The 13,071-nt window shown below is 38.9% G+C and overlaps 1 protein-coding gene across 2 annotated transcripts in view; it reads left to right on the top strand.

Annotated features, from left to right (window-relative positions):
- LOC126094879 (uncharacterized) overlaps window positions 1-13,071 on the top strand; it is a 214,891-nt gene that overhangs the window by 75,062 nt on the left and 126,758 nt on the right. For both annotated transcript variants that reach the window (XM_049909512.1, XM_049909511.1), the window contains 2 exons: window positions 757-870; window positions 1,031-1,255. In XM_049909512.1, coding sequence (XP_049765469.1) covers window positions 757-870; window positions 1,031-1,255 — 339 coding nt within the window. The remainder of the gene's footprint in view (window positions 1-756; window positions 871-1,030; window positions 1,256-13,071) is intronic.

The following is a 13,071-nucleotide window of genomic DNA, read 5'->3' as shown; positions in this document are numbered from 1 at the left end:
GTGTCTTTCTCTTCTCAGCATTTACGCTCAAGGCCTGCCTATTGGCACTAGACAAAAGACTCACCCGTAGAGCCACCCCATGGTTACTGCACAATATTGCATGTTATCACACCGGACATGCCATTTGCGTGGGTGATTTGTTTTGAGAAACCTCTGTATTCATATTCGCCAATTGTCAAGGACAGTGCGAGTTCACTGAACGCAGCATGTAAATGCATTCTCTCCCAAGCGTGGCCGATTTGTTGAGGACGCACACCACCCTCTGCCACAGTGACTGTGGCAGTGGGAGGCACTCGCAGGACACGCAAACCTCCTAACATACAAGCAGCCAGCTGTCTCATTTGCTGGGGGCAGGCCTAGGAGAACTGAAATTGTGATGATCACGTTTCCACTACCACTAACTACCAGAATGAATTAAGCATGCACTTCACAGTTAAGAGAAATTAAAGGAAATCCTCTGCAATCCATGCCCAGTCTCAAGGATCATACCTTTGTTTGCATATATGTTGGAATTTGTTGATTAATTAGACCTATTGTATCGGTGGCTTAAGTGTGTTGAACTGAGAATGAAACATGAGGCTGGCTACAGGCTGACACATTTCAACCTCCCAATCCATACCACATAGTATTGTTGCTCAATTGCATTCTAAAGATGGACCTCCATGCTATTAAGCAGTTGATCATTATATTTTAGCTTTTTAGTGTAAATCTTAATAAAATGTTTGCTGGTATATTTGTACTGTGATCATTGTTTAGGTAGTGGATTGAGGAGAAATGCATCCAGCTTTCATCGGAGCCAGTCTTCACCTGCTCCATCTCCTGCTGCAAGGAGACGTATTTTCCCACAACGCACCACTGCGTTACGCAGCAGTAAGTTCTCCTATATTTTCTGTTCTTACAAAGTTATGTAAACACTAATTGTGACCAAAAATTAAATTTTGTGTTCATCGTAAAAGTTTCAAGGCATTTTATTATATAAAAACAACACTGACAATATATTGATTTGTCCTTCCGTTTTTCCTTTTCGTAGATACATCTCGTCTGCCTGTAACTGAACGACACCATTCTCCAGATCGTATGGTTGTCAGTTGTCAGATGACAAAACCTGAAGTAAATTCAGGGATGACGGTGTCTATGTCAGGAAACCTGATGACACGTAGCCTTGATCCCAGCTTGCTACTTAACAGTAGTTCAAATAATAACAACAATAAGGATTCCATTGATACAGCTGTAGCAGTAGAGGACAGTTCAGCAGGTTAGTATTTGTAACAACGTAATTTGTAATGAACTGTGAAATTTTGCAGATGATTATAAAACTAAAAGATTGTGGAAGTATCAGATGAGAAGAAAATAATTTAAAAATAATTAAAGTTGGTCAAATGAGTTGATTTATCAGCCTGCCATCAGATGACAAGAATGATATGCTCTTTTGGTCATTAATTCTGATGTATGTTTGAGGCAGATCACCTTCCCTGTCATTTGCTAGATATTCTTTTCATTTCAGCATAATAACTGTATCCAGCATCAACAACAATCTGCCTCACATACTCATATCTAGGCCTGCCCCTGTGACTGTTTCCTTCCAACATCTCTTAGACTGCAGTGTCCAGGAATGGCTTGTGGTTAAACATGTGCCCAGCCATTCTGTCTCTTTATTTCATTATATTCTTCATTACATTTTTTCCTCATTGGCCCAGTATTGGACTTCTTCATTTCTAACTATATCAGTGCATCAGATATTCAGCAGTCTGTTGTAGTCCCTTATTTCCAATCAATTTGTGTCTGTCGTCCTCACTAATCACGTGTTGTGGCCATACAAAGCTGTGGTCCCCACATAGCTCTTCATGATTATTTTTCTGGTCTCGAGATTTATATTTACCATTTTTTTTATGTGAAAAATTCTCACTACTTTTTCTTACATCTTCTTTTATCTATTCTCCTTCCTAGATAGTAAAACTTGTTCCTCTTCAAGAGTACTTGTCTGACTTTTAGCCATGCAGCATGTCCACTTGTGCACGCCATTACCTTGCTTTACTTTTTGTTTAAATGGTTAAATATGTAGTCAGTGAACCATATCATTCTGTTTTTCTGTCTCCTATAAACAGCTCTTATTTCAAGATAGATTCTTACATAACTCATTATCTCTTTGATAGACAAATTAAATATCAGTGGCGACAATGAGAAACGCACCCTGCAATTTTATTGTTTCTTGGGCTCTTGCATCACTCTGTTAGTGCTGACTATTCCAGTCTGCTACACATAAAGTTTTATCCCTGTATGTGAATGTGGTGTCAAACTGCCCGAGAAAAAATTATTTGCTTTGGTCTATAGCCGCAGTTTTATTTGCCTACTGGCTAACGATTATGGTACCTAGTACCATCATTAGGCCACCCCCTTTGTGCACAATTGTCAACCTTGCTTATCAAGTATCTACCTCTACAGCCATATTCTGCAAACCACTGTGAAGTGCATAGCAAAGGGTACTTTCCACTGCACCAGCTTGTAGGACTTTTTCCCTTTTACATACACGTGGAATACAGGAAGAATGACTCTTAGCCTCTGTGCATGCTGCAGCCTATTCTTGTCCTCAAGGTCGCTATGGGAACAGTACCAGGTATTTGTATGAGTAGAATTACAAATTCCAATTTACTACGAAATAGATTGTGCACAACACTCGTAACTTCAAAAAATTGTCAAAAATCTACATTTATTGATGTTGACATATATTGAAATATAGGCTGAATGATTCTTTGGACAGCAGCTATAGATCACAAACACTGATTTGCTATGAAGTAAGCTAAGCGAAACACCCATAACTTGTGAAAATTCTCAAAAATAAACATTTGCATGCATCTGAAAATTCTCGAAAACATACATATTTTTAGGCAACATTTGTTTTTGAATGAGGATTGTGTTGCCAAAAGTTTCTAAAAATCGAACTTAAGTTTACAATAGACGATATAGTATGGATTTTTTACGCCACTTGGAAAAGTTTGAAAATACACAATATATCACAATATGCATGAATATTGACACAATTGCTGAAATATTATACAAAAGTGATGTGAACAGTAAAATATTAGAATTTCGAAATTTGAATTGGCACACACGTCTGATAAACGTGGTCTCGCACGAAGGAAAATTTGGAAGTCAGCCTTTTTAGTTAATCAGTCAAAATGCGAAAATTGTGGAGCACCAACAAAGCAAGTCTTGGACTTTGGGGGCTAACAGTACAGTTGTTAATCATACAGTATATGATTTGACACTTGGGAAGCAAGGTTGACAACTGTATGCCAGGGGATGACCTGATGTGCTTTGTCAGTAGGCAAATCAAATTGCTACTATCAACCAAATTAATTATTTCTTTCTGGTTGTGATGCTTTCTGTACCAACTGACAGTATACTGGGAATTTGTCACATTGCCTAAGAATGGAAAACATTTTATTTCATTCCATATTATCAAAATCCTTTTCCCCCTCTTTGTCAAAATATCCGCATTTTTATTAACCACAGTGCTAAAACTGTCACTACTTATTCTAAAATCACACAGCTCCTCTTGTAATCTACTTTGTTCTCTTTTCCATTCTTTGACGAAGTATTCACTTGAATATTTTTTAAACATGTGATACTGGACTGATTGTGCAGTCAATGTTCACATATGTTTGCTTGTACTTCCTTTGAAAGCATAAGATTTATTTTGGCCTGATGCCTGTAACAGACCCAATGGCATTTCATTAAAACCTGGGCAATTTGTTTCTGCAGACTGCATGCATAGGTTTTTGAAGTTTGGAAATAAATATTGGAATACTCCTATTGTCTTTGTACATTGTCCTCATTTTCAATTGGCCTAACTTCTTGTGGGGGGAAAAGAGATATTTTCTTCAAGTGTTGTTTTCGTCTTTTTACATGTTTATTGCCTTCCAGTATGTAATTACCTTTTCCATGACTCATCATTGTGGTCTTTGTTCTGTGTTCCTAACATGATTGTTTATTAGTCTGTGTGCAATGACTTTATTGCTCTGTTTCCCTTACATCTGTCTCTTTCCTTCATACGTTCTTCTTTAACTTTCCTACATTTTCAGATAATTTCAGTTCTTTGTGATCTACACTTTTGCTATTCACTTGAAAGAATGGTATATAGACAAGGAGTTGAGTAAAGTGAATGGGGTTGTGGAAGGTATAGTCTTTTCCTTATGGCTATGTTATGTAAGGAATAAGGATTGATTCTCCTTTTCAGCTTAATTCCTGTGCCATTGTGTCTTGGCAGCCAAAGGAGGAAAATTTAATTCCAAAAGGTAATCAATATAGTGTGTGTGTGTGTGTGTGTGTGTGTGTGTGTGTGTGTGTGTGTGTGTGTGTGTACAATTACTTGCCTGTACGCTGTGCTTATAAAGTATCCTGTTCCCTACTTTTTAATCCATCTATTTAGCTTGTCTAACAGGAAGTTGTTCCTTTTTGTGTTTATTGCTGTGTCATAATTTTATTTACATGTCTGCTTGATCAGAATGTATGGAATGTGTTGTCCATTGCTTGTTGTGCTCATTTTTTGACCAAACATGTGATTGGTAAACATACAGCGCAACCAAAATTTTGCATTGTAGAAATTTGTTTCATCTGATACTATGACATACGTAGTGATCCATGTAACTTGGATGCTCCAGATATTTTATACACAGTTTCATGTACTGTACAAAGTTTCTTATAAATGATGGCGTGAAAATTGGTATGTTATTTGCTGTATTAATAATATCTGTGCCTTTATTTACCAAGCTATTGAAGCTGCTATGGTCCTGAAATGAAATCTGTGGCTTTTGAAACCTCTAGGAAACCAGAGTTTCAGTCACATAATATCTGTTACAGTTTTCAGTGAAATTTTCACAAAAGCAGGTAGATACTGAAAATTGTTATTGATAATTGAAATTGCATGCACCTTCTGGTGGAAACATTACTGCACAGGGCTCGGATCAATGCCTAAAATGGTGGGGTGCAGAGGAAACACAAATTCTTGCCAAGTGCCTCGGAACTTGTACTTTGAAAATTATCTAGCTACATTAAAAAAAATCACTGCAAACTATAACAAATATTATACTGTTGAAATTATTCCTGAGAATGTTAAGGTGGACAGCAGTCAGTTGCAGAATCTGTAATGTATTGCAAATCTAGATTTTGACTATGGCATAATCGTCATGGGTGCATTTCCAGAAAGAGTCAAACAGGCGTAACCATGTCAGAATGTAAACATGTGACAATTGAGGTTATAATTTACATCGCTGAGAGGTGACTGAAGTTGTGGTATGCAACATTTGCAGCAAGTGGTTGGTCAGTCAGTAGCTAGCCCCACTTTGACAATAGTAATAGATAGTTAGTCAACTGGTTACTTGAGATAGCCACCCAGAATGGCATACAGTAATTGCAACACACATAATATGATGTGGCTGCTTTCATTTGTGCCTGCAGCTTTCACTGAGTGTGAAATACTTGTGTCTGAACTGCAGCAGAAAATGGTGTACAAGTATGGATGGTGATAAGAGATTGTGGGTAGTGTTGCACTCTACCAAAAATACAGTTGGGTAGTTTTAGTACAGTACATAAATGACATAGTAAATGGTAGGCTTGCCGGTACTATTGGTAACATTGATATGGCAAGAAACATAAAATAATGTGTAGGAGAGAAACTGGGAGCTGACAACTTATCTTTGTTTATGTATTTGTTAGTTTGTTTTACACATAATTAGAACTGCTCATGGTTCAGTGTTAATTCATTGTGTCTTTCATATCCTTACAGAATATAAATTGCATTTTATAAGCAATTTTAAAAAAATATGTTGATTGCTTAACTTTGCGATTTTATTTAACCAAATCAATCATTTTTGGTTCAACTGCAGTTTACATGCAGAAACATAAAAAATCTCTACAATTACTGTTATTTCTACTCAATAGACCTTTTTTCACCATGATAAAAAGACAAGAGTTTCCTGCTATTAATGATAAATGTGGAAGTTGCAGAACGCCTCTTTTATCTCATGAACAGTTCCAGATATTGAAACGAGTTTTTCGGCAAATCCTAGTACACTAATGGACATTTACTTAACTCTTGTATCAATGGAAATGAAGTAAGTGTGATTTTTTTTAGATAGAATAATACACTTTTATTAACAGCATCAGAGCTTGAGAAGTCCAGTGCAGTGATATAATTCTTCACAGTGGTTATGTTGAACCTCTTCACAAAAGAATCTGAGAAATATTCTAAAATTAAAAGGCAAATTGGCCGGATTTGGGTACTGCATTGTAAACACGCTCATGATAGGCTGTGTCGTCGTATCGAGCCTTTTGACTGTTTGCTTGATGACACTGCAGGACTAGCAGATACTGTGTCGTCTATGGGCAGATCATTTCTGCTTCAAAAGTCCTTGTATTCAGACAGTTACACCAATGAGGAGAAGTGTGGCATACCACTTTGGTATTGCGAATGGTGGTACAAGATGTACTGCCAAGAAATGTGGGATCAACCAGAAGAATGTCATTTGTATCTTTCATTGACACAAATTCCACTCTTACCATTTACCACTGTCAGGCAGGGAAAAATGGACAGGACAGAAAATAAAAGGTGTAGAAAAGTAAAAGGGGCAAAGAAAGGAATAGTTACTGAAAATAAATATTGAGCCCAAAGAAATTAACTTGAATTAAGGCCAGGTGAGTGAGAACCAAGGTCATGTTGTAACCCTAGTTCCCACCTGCGAATTCTGAGGAACTTACATCTGGAAGTAGAATCCAGATGGCATAGGTGGTGAAACGGGAAATGGGGTCATTATTGTCGTGTTGTAGAGCGTTCTCTGCAACTGGATATTGTGTGTTACCACTATACACCATCTGCGTATATTCTATCATCCTAACTGATACCTTGGTGGTAGTCATGCCACTGTAAAAGGCGAAATTGTGTTTACATAATAGCTGGTAGATGACAGGGGTGGTATAGGTGGTGGAGGGAGGGTGCATAGGCTAAGTCCTGCAGTGGGTATGCTCACAGGGGTAGGAGCCACATTAGGGAAATGGGTGCAGAAAGTGCACATATCTAACAAGAATACTGCAGAGACTGGGAGGGCGATGAAAAGCTATTCTAACTGTGATGGCCAAAATTTGGGATAGAATGGGTATCATTTCAGGACATTATTTAAGGATGTCATAGTCTTGTCAAAGTAGGTGATTAATACATTCAAGATCAGTACAATACAGAGTGACAAGTGGTGTGCTCCAAAGTTGATTTTTGGAGGGATCAGCAGTACCAGGATTGGATGCAATGGTCTGGAAAATCTGCTTTTCGAAAGGAACAAATGTAGTATGTGATGGGATTTCAAAAACATGCTTTCGCACAATCAAAACTAAGGTCCCACATTCTGTTGCTGCTCCAAAGACCAAAAGTTGAAATGTTGATAGTCCTGTTTCTAGATGTAATCTTACTATCGAAACCCACTGGGATTGCAACATACTTATGTGAATCCCTCAGTCGAATAGAAAGTGATTTGGAATTTTTCAGATCTAGTGACTCTTTGGCACATGAGTGGCTTTGTGTAAGGGAATAAGTTGGTGACAGGATCTAGCTGAGATTTATAAGGCCTATATGGTAGGAGACACTACAGAAAGACTCAAGTATTAGGTTAGGAAGGTAGAAATGAAGAAACCAACTTCTGGGTTGGTACCTTGGTCTGAATTTATTGCTTTTTCCCAAGATTACATGAACATGTCAAAGTGCGCAGACACTGGATCATAATTTCAGTGAGCATATACCATAGATGAGGCTTACTAGATCCTCAAATTATTAGAAGAAATAGCCTGTCTGGTCTGTCACCTTGACTCAAATCACAAAAAGGAGCCAGTGTCTTATTGCTTAATTCTAACCCTCAGGCTCCGTTACATGTCACACTGTAAGTAACACAGTCGTAGGTACAAGTAAGCCATGATAGACTAACTACCCACAGTCCAGAGGTACATACAGACAAGAATGCACATTCTCCTTAGTGTACAAGCTTAACTGAATAGATTCTTTTGCTCACATCATTTTCTGCTGTTGGCTGACAGACACTGAAGGCTCGTCTGCTGGCAGGAACTCTTGAACTGTTGAACTTGTCCCGCTCGTCAACTGGTGGCCTCTTTATACTGTATTGAGGCTGTTTGCTTATAGATGGTACATGAGTGCATTACATTTTTACCTGCAATTTGCAATCCGCCACCTTGAAATCAGTGGTTTCTTAATTCTAAAGACCTCATATTGCTCTTGCGAAAGTGTCAAGCACTGTAAACCTCCATCTAGGTTTCCAGGCTCTACTTGTTAAAATTCTTACCAAGATGACTTTTATTTGTCCTCAAACTAGGGTGTCTACGACCCGGGACAACCGGGAGACCTGGGAAAAACTTGGGGGGAAAAAAAACGAAAATAAAACTTAAGTCGCAAAGGAAATGCGCCATATACAACAGCAAAACATAGTGTTCATACAAGTGTCTGCCAACAGCAAAGTCTATCAAAGGCTTCAGGAAGACTATGCCATGCTTCCTAACAACAAATTGCTTCCGATGAGCGTGACGTAACAGACAGTACTGGTACTCAAGAAAATTTACATCCGAATCTGGACATACGAATGTGCACTTTAAGCTGAATTATGCATTTTGTTACATAGTGCAAGATCTTTTAATGTTTTACACGTACGAACATATGAGCTTCCTGCGTCATCGTAGCTGCGCATGAGCAGTGACGCCTGTTATCTGGCGCTCTCTGGGAACTGCTGAAACGAATCAGTTTCTAACAGGTCACGGGAAAATATTGTGAATGGTTGTTTGAAAAGCGTTACTTTAAAAGTAAATTTACTTTTACACAAGATGAACAATGTGCGAGAATGTACGATGAATTTTTTAAATCACAGAGCGTTTGACTCTCAATTAAAAATAAACTCTTTGAGGACGATCGTCCAGAAGAATTTCGAGCTCAGAAGATCAGAAATTTACGTCGTTATTAAAAGTTTTACTGGCACATTTGTGTGATGTATCTGAAAGTGTAACAAGCGCAAAAAAGATCAACATTATATGTGGAAGCTTAGCGTCTCTTGCAGCTTATTAATCTTTGAGACTGGCTTACAAAAGTGCGTCACAAAAAATCTCGATTTCAAAGCTTTGGAAAGTAACATGCGGTGTATGGTGGAATTCTAATTTATACCCTCATAACATGAAAATATGCAGCATACATGTTGCTGCACATCAAAGATCTTTCCAAAACGTCTCTGGGTACATAAATCCATTCATTCGTTCCTACTGGGGTCCAAATGGTGCTTGCTATCGACACAAGTTTCTTGGTCTTGTGCTACGTGTTTGCAATCTAACTGATCCTTTCATATGGCTGTGTGTTGATGCTTTGCATCACCTATTAGCAAGTGGCCCGCCTCTTACGGGAAGTGGTAATACCCTTATAAATTAAAGACCTGATATCTTCATTAACGGAACCTTCAGTACATATGCCGGGTATGCGTCGGTTAAGAATACATGAGTTTCTACTATTCAGAGGAACCACGGAACATCTTGTCACCAACGTCGTCCCTGATTATTAGATGGTATTTGTTATCTGTGTGGGATTAATGATATGTGGGGCTTGTAGCCCCTTCTGTGCATTCAATGGTTGCCAACAGTAATTGGTATTCTTTTCTTAACTCGAAATATTATGATCAGTTACATTGTCTGCTTGTTGAATACGGTCTCTAAGGTAATCCACTCCATCCTCTGGTCTGTTTCGTTCTGGAATTAGGAGACATGTTTCTTGATTTTCTCAATACTGGCTTGCAGGATATTGGTGTGTGTCTATCGATCCTCTTGCATGTTGTTACACTGGTTTCACCAATGTCACTTCTTCCTGTCTTAAGTGCAGTAGTTGCTTCTGTTCATCTTCCACTTGGTTTATTCTGGTTTTGAGGTACTTGTGACATCTTGCTCATTTAAGGTACTCAATAAAAGTTTGCTCGCAGGACCCATGTAGTTCACGATTTGCTTAGGCTGTGATCGTGACGTATCAGCTACTAAATCAATGCCTGTGATTCTCGTCGTCTGTCTTTCCGCCATTGTACCTGTGATTCTCATAGTCTGTCTTTTGACCATTCTACCACATTATCTGTTGAGTGTTCTTCCATAGTGCATACCATGCTGTCCGGGTCCATTTTTCTCAATGCCTCTGTCAGCTTTTTCCTCCAGCCTCTTTATGTAGGTCACAATTTTCCATGTGATGCTGGTCATATGTACCTTTCCTTACCCATTGTAGTACATTCCCGGGGAGTTGCGGAACTCCTACAGGCAGTAAGCATCCTGATTATACTGTACTGATGTCGCTGTAGTCCACTTACTTACCAGAAGGGCTCCAAGCAGTATTGACATTGGGGCCATCTGTACAGAAAAGGGATTCTCTGTACTCTCTTGATGGTTTATGACCCAACTTTTGAGTTTCTTGCTGTAATATACTCAGTGGAGCTTCCTGAAATTTTTCAAGGCACAGATTCATTATCTTCCATATACGAAATTCGATTGAAAAGTAGTGCTTCACCTTCGTTAATTAGATTTGGATGGGAGTATTTTAACAAATCAAATGCAGAAATAATCCTTAGAATGTGATCTTTAATTTCCAACATTAACTTTTCCATATAATCACCAACCAATTGGATACATTTCTGTCAACAATGAACATGTTTTCTGATGCCGTCACAGAAGAAGTCGACACTCTGTTTCCACAACCACAGTATCCAGTCATAATGGTGCATCCACGTTTCGTCTCCTGCCACAATTGAATGGAGAAAGGCATCATCTTCATTCTCACAACGCGAGAGGAATTCCTTGAAAATTTCAAGTCTGTGTGCTTTTATTTCAGGAGTCAGCATCTAAGGTACCAATCATGCACAGATCTTCCGATAGCCAAGCAAAGCAATAATGTGACCCACACGTCCTTGTGAAATGCTGATTGCACATGATATTTCTCTCTGAGTGATAAGACGATCATCGTAAATCAATCTGTCAACATTTTGCTTGTGAAACTCATTGGTTGCTGTCACAGAGCATCCAACTTTTGTTCATCACGCAGCTCAGATGTTCCCGCCTCAACATCTTTAAACTGCTCGCCCAATGGTGCACAGTATTCACATCAACACAATCACCATAAACTGCTTCCTTTCTCTGATGAATCTCCTTTGGGGTGACACCTTCAGCTGTCAAGAATTCAATCACTGCACATTGCTTAAATAGCACTGACCGACCATCTGCGCAGGTTTCCATACTTCACACTGTAACAGCACAACCGTTCAATGCTAAGGCTTCCAACTAGAGCTGTAGAGAAGAGGCTTTGAAACAAGCCACTACCTGCCACATACCAATGCTGCAAACTATTGTAGAGTTACGAAGGTGGAGTTATTACTTTTCAGTCAACCCTCTTAATATAAGTCCCACTGCACAGAAACTAACTTTCAGTTGTTACTGGAGGAAGTGTGTTTCTAATTTTACCAAGGATCCTCCCTTGCAGCGACCAGTTGCACTCACTTTCAGCTGTTGATGGTTTTAAACTGAGAAGTTTACAGCAAGATAGCTCAATGCCTGAATGTTACACAATCCCTTCCACCAGGTACAAGGTGAAGCACGTTCAGCAGCAGCCCACACACCATTGAGGAGATGAAACTATCACAAGTTCTAAATTCAGTGACATTATCTACCATATATCTTCTTTTATATCCCAACAACTGACACAAAGAACTGGTGAATTGCAATGCAGTGGCTTTCATATTCACAATCAGACTAGTGCCTTTAAACCATGTATCTAACAGATATGCTGCAGCAGGGATAGGCTTGCAGGTGGAGTTTGTTCTGTTTGTGTTTGCAGATTTAACACATAGCTGATCTTCTGGAGATAGCTATAATTTTTTGAAGGTCCACCTTGCCTGCAGTTTGTGTAAAATGATGATGCACACCTGACAACAGGACAGTGTCTGTCTCAAGTTGGATAATGTCAGTAGACAGTAATCATAGTGAGCAACTTGCTTGTTGAAGTTTCTCTCATGTGTTGTTCTTTAAGACAGCACTTCTTACTGTGTTATCGAAACAAACTGAAGGGGAAACAGTGGATCCTAGAATAGACACTCTGTTCTTTATCAGGCTCTTGAAATTTATTAAAGCTCCTGCCCAACGATTTGGTGAGGGAAGTTACAAAGATACAGCCAAACACCCATATTTTTCATTCTGCTGGGATTCCAATAGATTGAGGTATAGACTGAATTTGAATGCTTTGATTATTTTCTTACTGAAATGGAACAGTTCCTGGAGTATGGGTACAGCCATGATCTCTTTGATGAGGAGGTTGATGCTGTGGGCAGCACATCCTATATGTTATACGTGTGTACTTTTCTCTCTCTATTCTCCAGGCAGCCTGCATATTTCTTGCATTGTCGGTGATCACCGCTATGATCATTTTGTCTCAATTATTGTGATACAGCTTGATGTAATAAATTATGCTGTTACTCTGCACTCCCTAGGGCGAATACTCCTGAAGACAATTGGTTCTGGTGTTGTCAATTAAATTAATAATTTGGTGTCTGGACACATCTGTCCTTCCATCAGAAAGTAAAGCGAGAACATCTGATCATTTAATCTTGTCTGTGACAAGAATTTGAACACTTTGATATTCAATGTTGAGCAAAGTTCTACCCATAGCATGGTGGTCAGGTGGCTTGTAGCCAGGACAAATTAAATGAAAAGCTCTCTTCCATTATCGGTCTCTAACATTGATAATGAGACTCCTGAAGTATAAACAGCTCTAACAATGACTTTGTGTACATCTCTGTCAGAAATTGGTGTAGGAGTGTCTGATGAAGCGGATGATGTGGCGTTGGAAAGACTGGATTGCTTATTAGGGAGGCCACAGAAATACTAGATATTAATGTTTCATTAGTTGTTTCAGATCTCTGTAAATGAATCTGAGCCACACATTTGATAGGTGGTGGACGAGTCTACACTTCTGAAGGTGATGTTGTAGACCAGTAGCCACTGCATTATGATCTATGG

The sequence above is a fragment of the Schistocerca cancellata genome, chromosome 8, assembly GCF_023864275.1.
Source record: "Schistocerca cancellata isolate TAMUIC-IGC-003103 chromosome 8, iqSchCanc2.1, whole genome shotgun sequence".
Taxonomy (NCBI): Eukaryota; Metazoa; Arthropoda; class Insecta; order Orthoptera; family Acrididae; genus Schistocerca; species Schistocerca cancellata.
This window is presented reverse-complemented; position numbering and strand designations above follow the sequence as displayed.